Below are 19,584 nucleotides of genomic sequence, written 5' to 3' on the forward strand. Positions count from 1 at the left end.
ACTGAATAATTATCAACCCTTTATCATTGACAGCGGTAACACACCAACCAAACTATAACAAAACTATACAACAGAAACTCTAAATTATCACAAAACCATAATAAAATTAAACTCAAAATAAAATCCAGACATAACAAAAATTTTATAAAAGGACAACCTTCATCAGAGGTAAAGATGTCTAATAAAATCTGCCTTCTTTATTTCCTCTCTTTTTTCTCTTTTGGCGCTTTCTCTAATTTGTGTCTCGATTTACCTTATTATCGTTGTCTAATTTTCATAAAGCTAGAAATCTCAAAATTAAATTAATATTCATATATATAATGAAATATGTTATCCACTTATACTTTTTTGAAACAGTACCTAATAAGGTAGAATGATGGATATGGTAAAGCATGAGCTGTTAATGATGCATCATCAACTTCTTAAAAAAAATGCATCATGCAACTTAAATTTGGATATCACTTTTTTTAAAAAAATCATTTTAAATATTGTTAAAAATGTTTTTTATAATTAAAATACATTTAAAACAATATTTTTAATTAGTTTCTTTTAAAAATATGTACTTTTTCTATAATAACTTTAGTAGTGATACCAATCACAATTTAAATGAAGGGAAAATCTTGCTTATGTTTAGCAAATACTTATGAGAACTTAATGCATAAAAATACAATAGAATTCAAATCAAAACCATTAAATTCTATGTATTAAATATTTTTTTCTTAGATATATATTACTTTTTTTTTTCACTTTTATCTCTCTCACTTCTCTACAGAGAGAAAAAAAAATCTCTTTTTTTTTTTTTTTTAGAACTTTTCCTTACCGAGGCAGTAGACGCCTCCTCCCCTAGCCTTAGATGTGAGTTCCCTTCTCTGACTTCAGGGTTGATTGTATATACGAGATTTGTTTTGTGTTTTTATTGCTGCAAGCAGTTCCTTGTGGAGAAGGGTTTCGTTTTAGGTCCTGCATGTTTTCGTCCTCAGCTTCTTGAAGTTATAGGGATTTGTTTTTGTGATGGGTTTAGGCTCTTTGCATGTAGGGTATAGCTTTTTCTATATTGTAGTTGTTGTTTGGTGGAGATGAGGTATTCTCCGGGAAATTAACGGAAATAATTCTTGATCTCCCGGTTCCTCAAAGCCTACAAGAGAGTGAGACGGCCGGAGCTTTGCCTCCTCCCTTGCTTTTCGGACGACCATGGTCCTTGAATGCAGCTTGATGGCATAATGGAGCTCATCTGTACTGGATCTACGATTCAAGCTCTCACCTAGAGCTAGGTCGATCAGCCTCTGTGCCTCTTTTTCAATGGCCTACTGTGTGGAATAGTTTTTTGCTTAACCCATTTTTCTAGCCTTTTGGTTGATGGTATCCCTCTAGCTTTGGAGTCCATCGGTGCTTCACTGTGTTTGAGCTCGTCGGTTCATTGGCACATCTTAGGCTTCTTCCCTGTGTGTGGTTTGGGGTCGTGGAATTGGGTTGGCTGTTTCAAGTTAATCTGCATATTAGGATTTGGTGTATAGTGGGTCTTCTCTTCTGTGTTGGGCTGGTTAGGTTTTGGGCTTGGGCTTCTTCCTTTGTGAGCCATGTTGTTTTGGGCGTATTCTTGCACTGTACTTTTAGCCTTTTTTTCATGAATAAATTTTATCTTCTGATTAAAACATATATATATATACATATTTTTTTAACGATGATTCTATAGAATGGGTCCAAATTATTAATTGCTTTTAAAAAGATTGATTTCACAAAGTAAATTAACAAAAGACACGAACAAATCTGTCATGAAGAGTCTAGCAGGCTTATTCTAAATGGGCCAAGTCCATTACTAGTTTAACTATATTCTCTCTTTGAAAGAGTGTAGAGAAAAATACTGGAAAACTTTGGCATTCATTTTATTTCCATCATTAATAAATAAATCAATTAATTAATAATTAGGAATCTAATATTCGATTTATTTGCCATCCAACTATATTAATTTATAATCATACAGTCATTTTTTTATTAAGAAAAAACAGAAAAAGATTGCACTAAGCCCGCATCCCGCTCCCGCGCAGTTACACAGCGGTGCAGCCGCTTCGGAGACCGACGAAGACATGGCGACTTTCGGGCGACTAGTCCGAACCGCTAGGGCATGGCGCGGAATCACCTCTCCCAAAACCCTTAACCCCTCACCTGCCCGCTCACTTGACTTCCTTCGACGTCTTCATCACCGTAAGCTTCTCTACTTGTTTCTCCCAGCAGAAATTGTAGTCAAAATTGCTTTGAATCATTGGTGTGGTGTGTATAGTGATTTGGATGCTTACTCTTCATGGTTTTATAAGACTGCACAAAATATTCTACGATAATTAAGTCACTGTATGTGCATTTACTGTTATAATTGGGAAATGCAGGGTCTTTTGATCGCCACATTATTTCCGCTGCACCAGAATTTCTACAGCCAAAATTGTTGCCTAATGCTGATCACTCTTACTCTATAGTTCCAGCTATTTTATCTGCTCTCTTTGGAGTTGGAATGCTGCACGTAGCCTATGCGGATTCCGATCAGGTTTATCCAATTTGCATCTAAGAAACTGTACCATGAACAAAAACCATATATGAGCTGTTGAATATTGTATCCGTACCATCGTAGTGTCTGAAACTAGCTTTACAAAGTGAAAAGCTGTCATTCTTTGCATTGATTGTAACTGAGCTTTCTGCAGGCTGCTGCTAAACCTTCATTGCCGTCAGAATCTCCTTCAAGTTATAAGGATCTAGAGGAGATTGCCAAGCAAGAAAGGCAGCGAATTGAAGAGTTGCTTAAAAGTAAAGGAATTAAATTCGGTTCTTATCCCCGGTTCACTGTTGCTGTTAAGGGTCAAAAGGTTATTACACTTAAGTTCAATTGTAATTATAGTAACTGTACCTAGAAGTGTGACAAAATTATTTATGCCAATTAGATATACTCTGCCCAATTTGTGGGGAATTCAGGGTCTTGGGTTTGAATCCTTCCAAGTTCCAACTGCAAGTAGTTGATGAATTATTGATTGGGGTGGGATTGAGAAAAGCGAATGCCGTCCCGTCAATGTGTACTGTTGACCCTTTGGGCCTCATGAGTGACCAAAAAAAGAAAACTCTGATTACTTTCTGAATGCTTGCTTTGTTGTTGAGAGTGTTATTATTTTCATGTCATTCTGAGTATATGAAAGTTTGTCCCACGTGAGAATGAGATGAATTCCTTTTCCTTATCTGAAAACTCTGATCACAGATTAATTTTATCAGTAATCAATGTTAAGTTGATAGCTAAAATATTTCTAACAAGGGTGTATTATATGGCGTAGGTCACAATCAAGTTTCAAATTCCTCCTGCATGTGATGTTCCACAGTTGATAGCAAACCTGGTTTCAAATCTTGGACTGAAATTTGATGAGCGTGGTGGTGGTTCAGATATGCTGTTACGTGCTTGGGACAGGTTTGCTGAAATGAGTTTTCTTGTATATTCATTCATAGAGTATCTGACTTCAAATCATTGACTTTTGTTTATTTGGACAATGTTTTTGTGGTTGTTTTTCATTTAATGCTTAAATTGTGCTAAATGTCTGTTTCTCATTTACAATGTCAGTGCAGTTGCCTGGCAACTAACACTTAGTTGTCCAGAAAAACAGAAGAAACCTGATGCGGACACAGGATATTCTGCAGATATAAATATTCCTGAGGGAGATCTATGCATTCTCATATTTCGTTCACTCATTAGCACAGATAAAGCAGTCAGTACAGTCTGGAAACTAATTTCTCTGTGATAATGGAAAAAGCTTGTTCTAAAATACAACCGATTTATTGCAGGAGATTGAGTTTATAAAGGGTGGGAGCTTAAGCACCAAAGAGCTTGATGCTCTGGTGTCTGTTTTACAGTTAGCTGGTGGGAGATTGAAGATTTCAGAAAGAAAACCTGGGGAAGGTGCTGCCCGAATGCCATCTGCAGAAAAATCAGTTGCTGCATTGGAGTCCATGGGAGTCAGGATATATGGACTTGATGAGCCATATGTAAATTCTTCAAACAGTGGGATAACATGGGACAATATTGCTGGGTACGATCAGCAAAAACGGTATGTAACATAAGTGTTCAATGCACATCCTTTATTATTACATTTTGATTGAATTTATTTTTCCCCTTGCATGTTGGCATGCCAGTATAAGACTTGGGATAATAATACAATGAATGGTTTTTAAGCCCAATTTGTAGACCTGTCAACATGAAATGGCAGTTCTTGCTCTACCAAAGACTTCATAGTCAACAGTTGAGCTTCAATTTTGATGTGTATAAATCAAATTGGTTTTCTTAATGAGCCAGAAGGTCTCGTTAGTCAAATTTCTATTCATTATCTTAGCATAAGAGTCCATATTATGTGGCTATTATTAGATGGGTTTACAAGCATTTCTTGTGTCATTGTGTATTTTGAGTATCATGTATCTAGTCGTATGCATGAAAATGCTGATGGATACTCCTCTTTAACTGGCCATTATCTAGAGATATAGAAGATACAATCTTGTTGGCTCTTCATAGTCCTGAAGTATATGACGATATTGCTCGCGGGACAAGACGTAAGTTTGAGTCCAATAGACCTCGAGCTGTGCTTTTTGAAGGCCCACCAGGTTCATCTTCTTGCCAAGATCTCAGGGAAATACATTGCTGAAAGTGATTCTTTATTATTGTTCTTGTTGAAGAATAACATGTATGGTGTTTCTACATTTCGATTTTCTTTTTTGTCAACCTGTTGAATGGCATCAAACATCCTCATGGGCCTGCCACTCCAAAGCTTTGTTGTATTATTTTGTGCACAAAACTACATGATTCTTGGCCTTAATTTTTTTAATGATTAGTGAATATACAAATGACAGTTGCTTGCTATGGGGTCCTCTTTTTTTTTTTTTTTTTTTTTTGGGTGGGGGGTGGGGAAGGGTCATTTCATTAGGTCTGTAAACCTATATTGCAATAAGAATTTACATAGTTGATAGGTGTGATGAAGCCTTGTACTGTAGCTTCCTCTAAAAGGGGATCCTATGGTTAGATCTTAGATGGAAGAGCCCTGCAAAATAAAGAGAAAATGGTCAGAGATCCTTGAGGAAGGTCCCCAGTGAGGATCCTCCAACGCAACAGTCAAATCTAGGAGTATTTATGGTGAGAGTGTTAAATAAAGAAGTAGAGAGAGGAGAAAAGAAGATATCTTTCTTTTCTAATTTGTTTTATAGAAAAAGCAAGAGTATATGCATTGACATACTTTGTTTTGGGACCCATTCTTTAAAGTTAACTATTTTATATGTTATCAGACACTTACCGTTTATGATAATTTCCAGGCACAGGGAAGACATCTTGTGCACGTGTTATCGCTGATCAAGCGGTGAGCCACCAGCACTTCGTAGAAAGTTGTAGTACATTTTCACCTTAATACTATTGTTGCATTCTTCTTCTTTTTTCTTTTTAAACTTTATTTAATTTCTTAGATTATTAGTATTAATTATAGAATATTCTTATAATTTAAATTAATTAATGGTTATATTTTGAGGTTAATTTCATATATCTTCCCCTAATATAGGTAATTGTATTAGTGGCATCCTTCTATTTTAATTTTTATCATAAAAATTCTTAAATTATCAATTTGAGTATCATTAGAGTCATTGTAACCTGCTATTACTAGTTTGCATGTTAAATTATAGCTATATTTTACTTATAGTCCCTCAACTTAGATAAAAGTATTACAAACGCCCTCAACTTTGGTTATATCAAAAAAATCCCTATACTCTTTTGAATATGTACATATAATAATTTTAAATACAAAATATGCTTAACAATAATTTAATACTGGATGCATATATATATATATATATATAAACCTATATTTAGAAAAAAAAAAAAAGTAAACCTCTCATACCTAATTAGAATTTTGATCTAGTTAAGATAATGATAGTGATACAGTTCATTTTTCTTTAAGGAAATAATAATAATTATATAATTCTTAATAAGATAAGTTAAACAAATAAATGATTAAATATTTTTACAAAGTATTAGATTATTTTCAAAAATATCGTTTTTAATTCAAATAAATTGAATAAACAAATAATAATTAAATTACTCTGGACTTTGATTCTGAGGTTTTTTATAAGGTTTTAACAACATATATTTGGATTTTAGATTGGTATACTTTCTCTCATTTAGCTAAAAGCATTTGCATATAAAGACAAGGAAATAAGCGCACGTGTACTGTTTATCGCTTGCTTGAGTTGCTGGTATGTTAATGTTTTAAAAGTAAATCAATGTGCTTCAGGATAAGATACGTTGATAGCATTTGAGTTTTGCCTTAGACTTGATGTAAAATATCATCTTCAATGTTTATATATATAAATCAAATGTGCATATGCTTATGCATTGACAGGGTGTCCCATTGCTATATGTGCCTTTGGAGGTCGTGATGTCAAAGTACTATGGGGAAAGTGAACGATTATTGGGAAAAGTTTTCTCTCTTGCTAATGAGCTTCCTAATGGCGCTATCATATTTCTGGATGAGGTAAGACAAGCAAGTTAGCTCACTTGATGGGGGCTTCCTAATGTTCTATGTATTGTACTGACTACTGAGTGCCTTGCTATAGCTCTCAGTTGCAATACAAGCTATGCAGGTCATTTAACATTCTATATTCTCTCCTTTTTTTAAAAACATTATAACAGGTTGATTCTTTTGCTGTTGCTCGTGATAGTGAAATGCATGAAGCTACACGTAGAATTTTGTCAGTTTTATTGCGACAGGTGAAGAACTGAAGATGGCTTTTACTTTCATGAGCCTTTTGCATGCTGCTAGTAATTTATTCATGTTGCATATTGCCCCTGCAATATATTCTTGCTATGGTTTATAATGTCAATTCTCCTAAATCTCTCCTAGAAATACTTTGCATGCTTATAATTAAAATGAGTGGAAAGTACAAAAAAATATCCATGTCATTTAGGCATTTTTAAGGAGGGTCCCATGGTTTGAGTCTTAACAAATGAGTACTTTGTGGCTACACCCGTTAGCAAAGAAGGTTCAAACACATTAGTGCCTTTAATGACTATTAGTGTGGTGCTATTTTCAATTAAATTGTGACCCACTTGCAAATGGAAGTAAAAAAAGATTATGGGAATCATATGGCATTATTCTAATGATTTTTTTAATTGTAAGTGTTACATTAGCTGCCGCTAATGGCGGTAAGGATAACCTCCTTTGCCAACAGATTTAAATATGTGGCACTGGTTTGTCAAAATTCAAGCTTCAGGACCCTACTAGAAAGTGGCTATCCAAACCACATGGTATTTTTTTATACTTGTCCCTTAGAAAATGCTCAATAATTTTGCTTTGGCTTTAAGATATTTGGAAGCCCCTACACAAAGCTTTAGTAGTTACTCAACTAGGCTTAGAGTTCTTCTTCCAAACCCAAAGTCCATTGGAGCACCCAAGGACAGTATTACTTAAGTAGCATTCATAAAGTGAAAATATATGAAGATGTTCTAGTTTAAGTTATGAGTTTTGCATATGACATTGAGTGAGCTTTTGATATGCTTTGATTATTTCTGCAGATTGATGGATTTGAACAGGACAAGAAAGTGGTTGTGATTGCTGCAACAAATAGAAAACAAGACCTTGATCCTGCTTTAATCAGGTATACTGGTGCAAATTGTTCTCTGGGGGTGATAGAAGACTGAGTCCATCTCAAAGTGTTTTCTAACTCATGGTTAACCTGTGTTATCAGCCGATTTGATTCAATTATTACTTTTGGCCTCCCTGATGAGCAGAACCGCCAGGAAATTATTGCCCAATATGCAAAGCATCTAGCCAAATCTGATGTAGAGGAGCTTGCCAAAGTCACAGAAGAGTAAGTTGGACAAATTTCTTACAGATCAAATGCTCTGTTATCTGAATCACCTAGGTTTTTTTTCTTTTTTTCTTTTTTTCTTTTTCAACATAAAGTATTAATTATCTCCGATAAAAGAAGCAGAGGTATTATAATCTGCATATGCGTACGTGCAATATGCATATGCACTTGTCATATTGGGTAATAATTAATAATTTGTCTAAGAACTCTACAACGTGGCTTTGAAAGGATTATTATCTCAATGTACTTTGTCCTTTTATATCTCAGAACTTGAACTGATCCTAGCCAACACACGGAGATTGTCTGTATAGATAGATATTTAATCTGTGTTCTTTGTCGATACCATGGGTTGGCTTTTCTTTTAATGTATTCGTGTTTCCATATTTTTGGTGCTTATTTCTCATGGTCTGGTCCTTCCTATACTCAGCATGTCTGGAAGGGATATTAGGGATGTGTGTCAGCTAGCTGAAAGGTCATGGGCATCGAAGGTAAATATTTCTGATAATTTCTAATTTTTTCAAATGGTAACATTTACCATCCTTTATTGATGGCCCCAATAGATAATTAGAGGACAAGCAGATAGAGATGGAGAGCAAGGGTACCTTCCACCTTTGGCAGAATATATTGCTAGTGCTATGAATAGGCGAAAGTCTCTACTTAGCATTGCAAATCGGAGAAGTCCAGGTTTTAATCCACGAACAAGCAGAGGTCAATTAGATTTATGTTAAAAATAGAAGATTTTATGATTATTACTTGCACTGAACTAGCAGGAATATTGTCTTCGATTGAACCAAGGGCATCATGCTCCGTATAATGTATAAATATAATCTGTGTTATTTGCTGTGGTTACAAGCATTTCAGTCAAATAATCCCTCGATATTTCTTCTGTCACTACTCACTGATTGATTCCTTAATTGGTCAATATAAATACAAGAAAATTTAGTAAAAGAAAAAAAAAAAATTTTTTTTCATTTTTAACTGTTATATCGTTATTACTGTAGGATTGACAATACGGTTATAACTATATTTTCCTTCGTTTCCCTCCTTTCAACTTTAGGTTGAGGGGAAATATTTTGGGAGATTTAGAGGAGAATGTAATTCTCAGTACTCTATCTTTTCATTTCTCTAATTGCTCCGAACGAAAAGAAACTCTTTCAAACCAAACAAATGCACACAAGCCGTTCTCATTGAATTCGTTTAGCCATTTGCTAAATGAAGCACTTGAGGCATATAACAGTTCAACATCAAATATGAAGTTCACATTGTTCAGATTGACAAAAATAAGTGGAGTAGCAGTAGCCACAAATGAGGTGTCAGTAGCATAACCAGTGTCCGTGTCATTGTAAACTACAAAAGCTCTTCAAAGATAGGCTATTGTGAGACAAACTACAAAAAGTTCTTCAAAAATGAACTACAAAAAGTTCTTCAAAGATGAACTATCCTGAGACAATAATTTAAATTCTGTGATCACGATGGATTATCATGAGACAGTAATTTAAATTCTGTTATTACAAATGAAAATTACTCTAAAAATTGTTGAACAATTCTGGTAAACTAAGCCGGGTGAATAAGACCAAGTGCAACTAAAAACTAAAATAACTATTCACGTCTAAGAGGATACGCTAGCAATAATCCACCCAACCAGGTACCTCATTATATCAAATTTTTTGAAGGAGATATGCACCATGAAGAAAATATTGGTTGGTCCCAAAATGTGTAGGAGTGACAATGTTTCTACTGGCTTTTTACCTTTTTACGTTGAAAAAATTTTTTTTTTCTCAAACCCGTGAAAGCTGATTCTATCGCATATTATTGAAAAAAAATTTTTTTTTTTTTCAAATTCTGGTTTAAAAATTTTTTTTTTTCTTAATCATAGTCAAAGCTAACTCTACCGCACTTTTAAATGTGCGGTAGAACTTACTGCACTCTAGTGCGGTAAAAACGAATAATTTTTTAAAAAAATTATATTACCGCACTTGAATGTAATTGCATAATTTAAAATACGAAATTTCACATTTTAAATTTTTATTTTTATTTAATTAATTATTATATTATGTTTTATTAATTTAATTTATTTAATTATATATTAAATTTATATAAATATAATTATAAAAATTATATTAATATTATTATAAATATTAATTATTTTATTTTATTTATAATATAACATTATATTTTCATATTTATCATTTTATTTTATTATTTTTATTATTATAAAATTTTTAAAAAATTATATAACTAACAACACCTAAGAAAAAATTCGGACTTTTTAATATTTTAAAATTTTTAAAAAAAAATTAAAAGCTGTTACTGTTTCAAAAATTAAATATTTATAAATTAATTGTAATAAAAACAATAAAATAAAATAATAAATATTAATGATATAATGTTATATTATAAATAAATTAAAATAATTAATATTTATAATAATATTAATATAATTTTATAACTATATTTATATAAATTTAATATATAATTAATAAAATAAATATTATATTATTTTATAAATAATTTAAAATAATTAATATTAATATTAATATATCTTTTATAATTATATTTATATAAATTTAATATATAATTAAATTAATAAAATATAATATAATTAATTAAATAAAAATTAAATTTTAAAATACAGAATAATAAATATAAAAAATATAATGTTATATTATAAACCCATTTCAAAAAAAAAGTAATATTATAAATAAATTAAAATAATTAATATTTATAATAATAGTAATATAATTTTATAACTATATTTATATAAATTTAATATATAATTAATAAAATAAATATAATATTATATTATTAATAATTTAAAATAATTAATATTTATAATAATATTAATATAATTTTTATAATTATATTCATATAAATTTAATATATAATTAAATAAATTAAATTAATAAAATATAATATAATAATTAATTAAATAATAATTAAATTTAAACATTACAACATGTTAAAAGTGCGATAATGTAATTTTCTTTTTAATTATTTTTTTTATTGTACTTTACGAGTGCCGTGAATTCTACCGCACTTTTAAATGCAATAGAATTAACCTTCGCCCTAATTAGTTTTTTCAAGGTTTTAAATTTTTTTTTTAACTTGAAAATATAAAAAGCGCCGTGTTCCAAAGCAAATTATGTAAAATATACTATTACATTTTTTTAGTTAGTTCAGTTATATTCTATCAATAATTAAATTTATTTTTAAGTATAATTTAATTCCATTATTAATTTTAGAATAATTATGAGAAGCAGTTAATAAAAACTTGATTCCATTTGAACAAACCAAATGTTGACTAATAATAATAAAACAATAATATTTTCAGATTAAAAATTAAAATAAAACAAAAATAATTAGTAGAAGAGTGTAATCATAGAAAATAATAATAGTTTTACTATTTGACAAAGCAGAGAAGTCTTAATTATACGTGTAACCCCGTGAGAGATGAGAATAATCCTGTGACGCGCTTTTACAGAGCGTGTCATACTTCACATAAATTACCAGCAAAGGAAGGAACAATCGTCGCGTCTCTCATTTCTTCTAGTATTCTTCTCGTTCAATCCAAAAAGCAATCAGAGGAATCTAATGGCATCACGAGACAAGAAACCAGCCAAGCCATCCAGCAGTCGTGCTGGCGGTATACGTACTCTCTCCGATCTCAACAGACACTCCGGCCCCGATTCCGACAGCGACGATGATGCTCCTCAAGAGTACTACACCGGTGGTGAGAAGAGGTCTCTACTTCTTCTTTTTATACTCTAAATTTCCTTTTCCTGTTTTATCTATCCGCTCCTTTGGTTGGATAGCTCTAATTTAATAATTTGTTCTATTTATATTCTGTTGTTTGGTTCGGCAAGAGTATTGAGGGAAAGGGAAAGAGCAGGGAAGGGAAAGACACAGGCGAGAGATTGCCGGGCGCGATGGGATCGATTTTCTTGACCTTTGAATGGTTTAGTGTCGATGAAATTTAGGGATATTGATGGTTGTTGCCTTGAATTGAACGGTGAACAGTTTTGAACTTAATTTTGAAATTGTGGATGCAATATTCCTAGGCCCGCCAGTGTCGTTGTGGACTGCTGAAGTTACTTTGCAGGTTGGAGGAACTAGCGTTTGGGAAGGTGGAGAGGTGAGTTGAGCATGAGTACTTGGGTAGCTTTGAATTATATGGTATGGCGTCGGTTGGGTGGATTCATTTTATCTCTAATAGTGATGGAAAATGGAAGTTCCACACTTTTGAAGAAGTGGATTTAGAAAGGTAGATATGGTGGGTAACCTCTTAAGATGATGGATGCTTGGAGATAGTGATCATGTATGCACTGGTCCAGAAACCAGTTTGGAATGGGACCTATGGTATTATGTAAAGGTGCTTTGAGGTCTAGGAAACTAAGATTAGCTATTGTTTCTGCCTTGTTTGCTTTATATTTATTCTTAATTACTAAAGTTCTAGATGAAGTCCTTATATTTATATTTTGACATTAATTTTATCTCTAATATAAGGGGATATTCTCAGTTTGGGCAGTTCTATTAAAACACAAGCTTGCGATTCTACATTTAATTATGACAAGGAATTCATGCTTGATCTTTAATTCATGTAGTTATTCTATCAGTTATTGGCTAAAGTTAAAATTGTCTGTCCAATGCATTTGTTTCCAACTCTGAAAGATGAGATGATTATACTTTTTGCTTTATATGGCTCTTTTCCAGTGCATGAATTTCAGAAGTTGTGAAGCATCTATTAGAAGGCGGTAATAGATAATGGGTGGAAGCATGTTTTTACAGATGATGTGTGGAACAGTGCCTTTAGCATTAACTTCAGTTTCGCAATTTTTCTGAGTCACAAATGTAAAAGTATTGAGTTCACTTGCAGCACCCGATATTCATGCCTTTTATTGTTGCATTTAGATGATTGGATGCAAAACTTTTCCTTATTCAAATTCTATCTTCTAATTTATTTATTTAACTTGATGATTTTGACCCTTTTTTTTCATGCATTCAGTGTTCTTAAGAAGCTTATTTGTTAGTGCTGACATTTGTGACTGCAGTGGTATGCTTGTGCAAGATCCTTCAAAAGGTAATGATGTGGATGCAATTTTCAATCAAGCTAGGCAACTGGGAGCTGTTGAAGGTCCTCTTGATCAGTTCCATCCATCTTCAAGCTCAAGAAGCTTTACTGGAACTGGTAGATTACTATCAGGGGAAACTGTGCCATCTGCTCCTCAGCAACCTGAGGCTGTGGTTCACAATATTGTATTCTGGACCAATGGTTTCACTGTAAATGATGGCCCTGTGAGGAGGTTGGATGATCCAGAAAATGCATCTTTCTTAGAGGTAGAACAATTTAAGTTTCTGTGAGATAAAATAAAATATTTCTTAAGGGGGAAAAAGGCATAATTGGACCTGTGTGTTGGAGGTAGGCAACTTCTGTTTGTTTTTATTAATTTTTTTTTAATTAACTTCTGCTGTCACTTGTTAGCAGTTAGCAGGCTGAGAAATGTAAAGCATTAGAGAGGCATCGTGGTTCCTTGACATTTCCTCTTTTTTTTTTTCCCAGTTTAGCCATGAGTCTTATTATCTAGGAATTATCTGCATCTTCTATGTTTTACTGGATAGACTGCATAACTTACACATAAGGGATGGGTTGCATTGCTTTATTACCTATGTTTTTGTTTCCCCCATCCTTTATTTTCTTCAATGTACTGTTAATTGTAATATTGTGATTTTTTTTCGGTTGCTTACCCGTTGCAGAGCATCAGAAAATCTGAGTGCCCAAAGGAGCTTGAGCCTGCAGATAGAAGGTCCTCAGTTCATGTCAATCTGATTAGAAGGGATGAACAGTATCCAGTAAGTCTCTCTTATAGTTAATTTGTTTTGTTGCATTTTGTGCCATGAAAACTCCCAAAAAAGAGAGAGAGAAGAGAAGAGAAGATATACAGCGAAAGAAGAAATAATGAGAAAGGAAGACAGAACTAGAGATGAGGAGCTTTAAAACAAGTAGTAAATCGTTATTGATTTCAGGTCTGCCTCACTGTTACAGATGTGCTCTGTTATATACTCTCTAGCTAGAATTACTGTCTTTGACTTTCCCATAACTATCTGTTACAAGACTACAACCAGTTAACTACTAATTTTCCTCCAGAACTATCCTCTTTGCTCCAATTCTCTATTTAGTTCTTCCAGCTCAGTTCACTCAATTAGCCCTCTGCCCTCTATCTATTTATGTGGCATGTTTCTATCAAAATTATATATTATTTTTTACATATGGAATCTCAGAGAACCCATTCAAGTGTAGAATAGGTTCACCAAGTCATCATTCTAGTTGACGGCTATTTTTTATGTGAATGCATGTGTGCTGCTTAACATTTTGAAGGACGTTGCTATTTTGAACTGTATCAATATCATTAATTGTTTTCTGGCAGGAACCAGAGAAGCAGCGGCATGTTCCATTTCAAGGTGTTGGAAGAACTCTAGGTAGCAGCAGTACTCCAGCAGCAACTGAACCAACTGTTGATTCAGCTCCTTTGAACACTGCCCCAACCCCATCCAGTGGCCTGGTTGTGGATGAAACACTGCCATCAACTTCTGTTCAGCTTAGGTTGGCAGATGGGACACGCATGATTACCCACTTCAATTACCACCACACTGTGAATGACATTCGAGCTTTCATTAATGCATCTAGACCTGGAGGCGCTCAGAATTATCAACTGCAGCTGATGGGATTTCCTCCCAAGGTTCTTACAGATCCAAATCAAACAATAGAGCAAGCAGGGCTTGCCAATTCAGTGGTTATTCAGAAATTCTAGCCAAGCTGGATGGAGGGTCGCATGTTTTCTTTAGTCATTACTCAGCTGCTTATTGTAACAAGCAAACAAATTCTATGGACATGTGGAACTCATTCTCCATTTCCTATATATGAAAAGAGGATTTCGGTGGCCGGTTGAATGGTTATTGTTAGTCAATTTTGTGACTTAAAATGCACTTTTTGCACGTTGTATTGCCTAAATTGTATCTGTATGTACCTATTTAGCATCCTTGATGTTTTGCTGCTGGAAGTAGGCTGACTGCCTCGCAACCCTCGATTCTTGCATGAAGTACTCGGCTAGAAATTATATTTGCATGAATGATTGCAGGCCTTTGTGTTATGGTATAAATGTTTCTTTACTTTGGAAAAATATTAATTGTTGTAAAGTTCATTCCAAGGTTAAACTGCCCAGTTCGTGGGGGTAGGTTTAGCTGTTTGTTGATAATAAGAATAATAGTTGGCTTCTCCATTATTTTTTACTGCACAAACAAGAAAATTTGAAGATTTAGCATAACATATTAGGAGGGAAGGGATTATCACAAGCACACTGAGCGTGAAAAATGGGGTGGTGACCGGTGAGTTGAGGCTTTTTATGGAGTTTAATCAAAAGGGCCTCATCTTTTGAAATAAAGGAAAGGGTAATTTGATATGGCAAAACCCTTAATTTAACAACTGCATTTCCAATGAGAAAAACGTTCTCTGGATTTCATTTTGTATTGTTTAAAATAATTTAGTCCTCCATTAAATAATTTAATCTTTTAAATTTTACTTTTATAGTTTCAATATTTATAATAATTTAATCTTTTTAATTCAATTAACTTTAATAATTTATGGTTGATTAATAGTACAGTTACTTTGCAAACAAAACAAAAATTTAGAATTTTGTTACTAAAATTTTAGGAATTCAATTATTTATTATTAAAAAATATGAATTAAGTTGTGGGTTGATTAGGTTACAAAGATTATATCGTAAATTACTAAAAGAAAAAGAGAGAGACTTTAGCCAAAATGTCCTCAACTATGTCAACGTCCAGATCTTATTATAATGGGTACCAGCTGCAGGAATATTTTCCATTTATATATTAGATATCTTATATCTTCCTGACACAGAAGTTCATATATATATATATATATATATAATATATGTTGAGCAAATTGGCACAAAGACCACAGTTAAACAACGACGAAGTTAATGCAGCAGCTGAGCTTCAGTGTTTCTTCGTCGAAGGTAATCTCTTTTCTGGCCCCTTGCAGCTTCAACAACAACCTTCACTGTGATACCAAATATACAACACCCTATTTAATGCAATATAAATAGTTATCTTGCGGGGCTCTTATCACAATAAATAACTTGTCTTTCATATATATTGATATCAGTAAGACCCACTAATGTCTAAGATCAATACACGCTCCATCTGGGTATGTGAGAATAAGAGATATTTAATGAGAGAAGTAAATGTTATGGGTTTAAAATGTTTAAGGAAGTTTTGAGAATGTGGAGGAGTGAGATCGAATACAAAGGAAGAGTCAAGTTGTGTAAAATGATTATAGCCCTTACATTCTCTCAGGGTATAATTGCTAAATCTCTTATCAAGTTATTTTGTTATATTTGATAGAGGATCCTCAATTGGCTTACTTAATATTTAACCAACTAAGTTCATTTGTTTTTTCCTAAAACATATTATATGTAGACATAAAACCGCATGTGTAATTAAAATATCATATAACTAAATTTGATATTATTTAGTTAACTATCTAAGTGTTCTCATTTTTTTCTTTATTCGACACTCTAATAAACTCAACGTTTTAATTTAATTAGAGTAATGATATTTAATCCTACATTTACTATCGAGAACTATTAACTTTAATTTTAAGGTGTCACTTCCACTATATAAAAATATAATTAACATGATTTTATAATCCTTATTAACATATTTGAATTCAAAAATAATATTTTTTTGTATAGAAAATTTTAGATGAGTTTCAATTTAAAAACTTTATAATTATTAGAGCATGTTACGGTATAATCTTTAAAATTTAATAAAATCTATAATTTAGCCTCTATATTTAATCATGAATTTTTATTTTATTAACGAAATAATTATTTTGTTAATTTTACTGTTAATCTATTCTTAATTGAAAAAGTTAATTTAAATTAAAAGTATTAAATTGTTATAAATATTAAAACTATAACAACTAAACTGATATAAATTATTAAAATTAAAAGGATTAATCTATTTAAAAAGTAAAATTAAAAAACTAATTATTATAGTTTAACATTGAATTTTAATAGAAAAATTATTTTATTAATATAATAAAAAATTTAAAAATTAAATTATAGATTTTACTAAATTTTGAAATTGTATTATAAATTACCCTAATTATTATTATTAATCCATAGATTGTTATAAGTGAAATATTTATACAATAAATTAAATTTTATGGATATATATTAATGCTTATATATAATTCATATTAATTTATACTAAAATTACAAGATCATTCTAATTATATTTTTTAATAGTTTAAGCCTATTATAGAATGCTTTCAAGTTTAGGGGATTATAAGGGTTTTAGCAAAGTTTAGAGGTTCAAAATATATATTTGGCCTTTTTTATATATATATTAATAGTATTTTAAAAAGTATATATTTTTTATCATTAAATTTTTTTATTTAAATGGAGATTTAATAAGTGGAGTATTTTATTTTATTAAACTACTAACCCATAAATGTTATATTAAGAATATCATAAAAAAAAAAATAAAATCTTAATAGAGAATTTTCATACATGGTTTTTGTGGGCAAAAACTTAGGAGTAGTAGCCATTTGAGAAACAGTGGAGGAAAAGCAGTCCAGGTTTGAAACAGGCGAGGCATCAAATGCAAAGAGCTCCATCTCCATCTCCATCTCCATCTCCATCTCCCATTGATTGGACGATAAAAAGCTTACATTGTCGGCCAAAAGAAACCATTTCAAAATTCTCTCATTAGGGTTTGGCTGGACCAGGCCCCCCAACAAAACCCTAGTGCCACGTGCTCTTCACGCTCCACATCCCAAACCCTATATAATAAATGTCTCATCATAATATTTTAAAATTTTGAAGATTGAAAAGAAAAAAAATATTTTTATTTTTTTCATATGCTTACTTCTCAGAGAAAATGAAAGAATAGAAGAAGAAAGGAAAGGGGAGGATAAAGGAGTCATGTCAAAGGGAACAACGCCGAAAGATCTCAGATAAGAGATGAGGGATTATGTAGTTGCCCGTGCCTAACCAACAGTCATTCTTCTTTTCTCTTATTATTTTTTTTAATATATTATTAAAAAAAAAAAAGTTGTGTTGGAGTTGACTATGCTTTATTAGTCATAATATGATCCCAATTATGGTGTAATTGTTTGCCAACTCCAAGTCTAGTTGTTAAGTTGACGTTAAACAAGAATGGCTGTCAAAATCATTGGGACTTTTACTTTGAGTTGACGCCTTGTTTGGGGGAAATTAAAATGAGACCATAAGTGAAACAACCCAAGAAAACTGCAAAAACCCTTCTTTTTTTTTTTTGTCTTAAATAAAAAATTCAAATAAAATGGATGCAAGGAAAATTTGGTATTTATTTTAAAAAGATTTATAATTTAATTTTTAAAAATTAATTAAAATGCCTTTATTTTTTGTTTCTGTTAACAAAATATCTATTAATTATTATATGATTTTGATAATGCAATACATCAAGTAAATTAATTATATATATTATTTATTAATTATTTTATATAAAATTAAATTTTAAAATTTTTTTTTCATTCCTAAATTATATAAAAAAAAATTATGAGCATTATTGTTTAAACATGTTCAACTATTACCAACATCTTAAGGAAATGTTTAGAAGGCTAATGGACAATTCTAAGCGTTGAGGATAAACTTTTCAACAACTTCCATTATCCATTTTTTTAGAGTTATTTTATAAATCATTGTAATCTGATAATTTCCCATCCAATAATTTTTAAGTTGGCAACGTGATTAAGGAATTTGGTGATTAAACTTTGGACTCACAACTCACAAACAGCAAGTGATAAGAGAGCAAATCATTTCCTAATTGGAAGCATCATTGGTGAAGCCAAGTACTGGACCCTATGCACACTACTGGCCTCTCTGGATCTCCTTGTCTAGACAGTGTTTCAAAACAGGCAGCTGGGATCACAGATGGGTAGCCACTTATTATCATCATTATTATTATTACTATTTTCATTTATAAATTAATAATACTTTTCATATTGTTAAATTAAAACTTACTTATAACTAAACCCCTTGTGGTAATAATTGAATTTGCAAACATGCATCTGGGTTTAAACGAGGTTTAAGTTAATTTAGAATTGAAAGGAGAAAATATATATATAAGGAGAGAGAGAGAGAGAGAGTGTGGAAATTAATAATTAAAAAGGAAAACTCTTTACGTTATATCATGCAACTGTTGATAGAAAAGACGTAAAGTAAATGAGAAAAGCTTATAATAGGTTGAAAGAAGCATAGACTCACAGTTGGTCTGTAATCTATAATAATCATCTATATGCCATCTCCACCTCCACCACACCACCATCACCTTATGTATATCTTTGCACCACTGACGTCTCTTTTCTTTTTCTTCACTCGCTTTGCTTTTATTCTTACGCTGTCGTGATGGATTCGCGTCCTATTTATGCCCTTCTCTCTCTCTCCTCGGCCACCTTCCTCTTAACCCTAACCTTTCACTCATCTTGCAGATGCTATGCTACGCTTTTCGCAACCCCTAGACCCACACTTCGCCGTTTCTATTCTCTTCGAATTTTTATTGCTTTTGTCGGAACTTATCATTTGAAAACAAAAAACCCATTGATTTAATTGAAAAATGCTAAACACGCTACTTAATCTACTTTCATAGAAGCTA

At 31.9% G+C, this 19,584-nt stretch overlaps 2 protein-coding genes across 2 annotated transcripts; both read left to right on the forward strand.

The window, feature by feature from the left end:
• The first annotated feature begins 1,981 nt into the window (after positions 1–1,981).
• Positions 1,982–8,760, forward strand: LOC110604285 (katanin p60 ATPase-containing subunit A1). Its single transcript, XM_021742452.2, has 14 exons — positions 1,982–2,202; positions 2,382–2,536; positions 2,691–2,852; positions 3,309–3,439; positions 3,590–3,734; positions 3,811–4,073; positions 4,496–4,620; positions 5,323–5,366; positions 6,399–6,530; positions 6,689–6,766; positions 7,571–7,653; positions 7,744–7,866; positions 8,294–8,354; positions 8,427–8,760. The coding sequence occupies exons 1-14, from the start codon at positions 2,085–2,087 to the stop codon at positions 8,592–8,594; spliced, it is 1,788 nt and encodes a 595-aa protein (XP_021598144.1). The 5' UTR covers positions 1,982–2,084; the 3' UTR covers positions 8,595–8,760.
• A 2,617-nt stretch (positions 8,761–11,377) lies between these two features.
• On the forward strand, positions 11,378–14,828 carry LOC110603839 (plant UBX domain-containing protein 4). Its single transcript, XM_021741783.2, has 4 exons — positions 11,378–11,606; positions 12,915–13,200; positions 13,618–13,713; positions 14,289–14,828. Exons 1-4 carry the CDS (start codon positions 11,458–11,460, stop codon positions 14,670–14,672), a joined length of 915 nt encoding a protein of 304 aa, XP_021597475.1. The 5' UTR covers positions 11,378–11,457; the 3' UTR covers positions 14,673–14,828.
• Positions 14,829–19,584: the final 4,756 nt, after the last annotated feature.

The sequence above is a fragment of the Manihot esculenta genome, chromosome 16, assembly GCF_001659605.2.
Source record: "Manihot esculenta cultivar AM560-2 chromosome 16, M.esculenta_v8, whole genome shotgun sequence".
NCBI lineage: Eukaryota > Viridiplantae > Streptophyta > Magnoliopsida > Malpighiales > Euphorbiaceae > Manihot > Manihot esculenta.

Excerpts from the sequence above, each read along its gene's own strand:
- LOC110604285 (XM_021742452.2), top strand. The coding sequence starts at position 2,085 with ATGGCGACTTTCGGGCGACTAGTCCGAACCGCTAGGGCATGGCGCGGA. Across the intron at positions 5,367-6,398 it reads GTGTTATCGCTGATCAAGCG|GGTGTCCCATTGCTATATGT; the intron begins GTGAGCCACCAG and ends ATGCATTGACAG. Across the intron at positions 8,355-8,426 it reads AAAGGTCATGGGCATCGAAG|ATAATTAGAGGACAAGCAGA; the intron begins GTAAATATTTCT and ends TGGCCCCAATAG.
- LOC110603839 (XM_021741783.2), top strand. The coding sequence starts at position 11,458 with ATGGCATCACGAGACAAGAAACCAGCCAAGCCATCCAGCAGTCGTGCT. Across the intron at positions 13,201-13,617 it reads AAAATGCATCTTTCTTAGAG|AGCATCAGAAAATCTGAGTG; the intron begins GTAGAACAATTT and ends TACCCGTTGCAG. Across the intron at positions 13,714-14,288 it reads GAAGGGATGAACAGTATCCA|GAACCAGAGAAGCAGCGGCA; the intron begins GTAAGTCTCTCT and ends GTTTTCTGGCAG.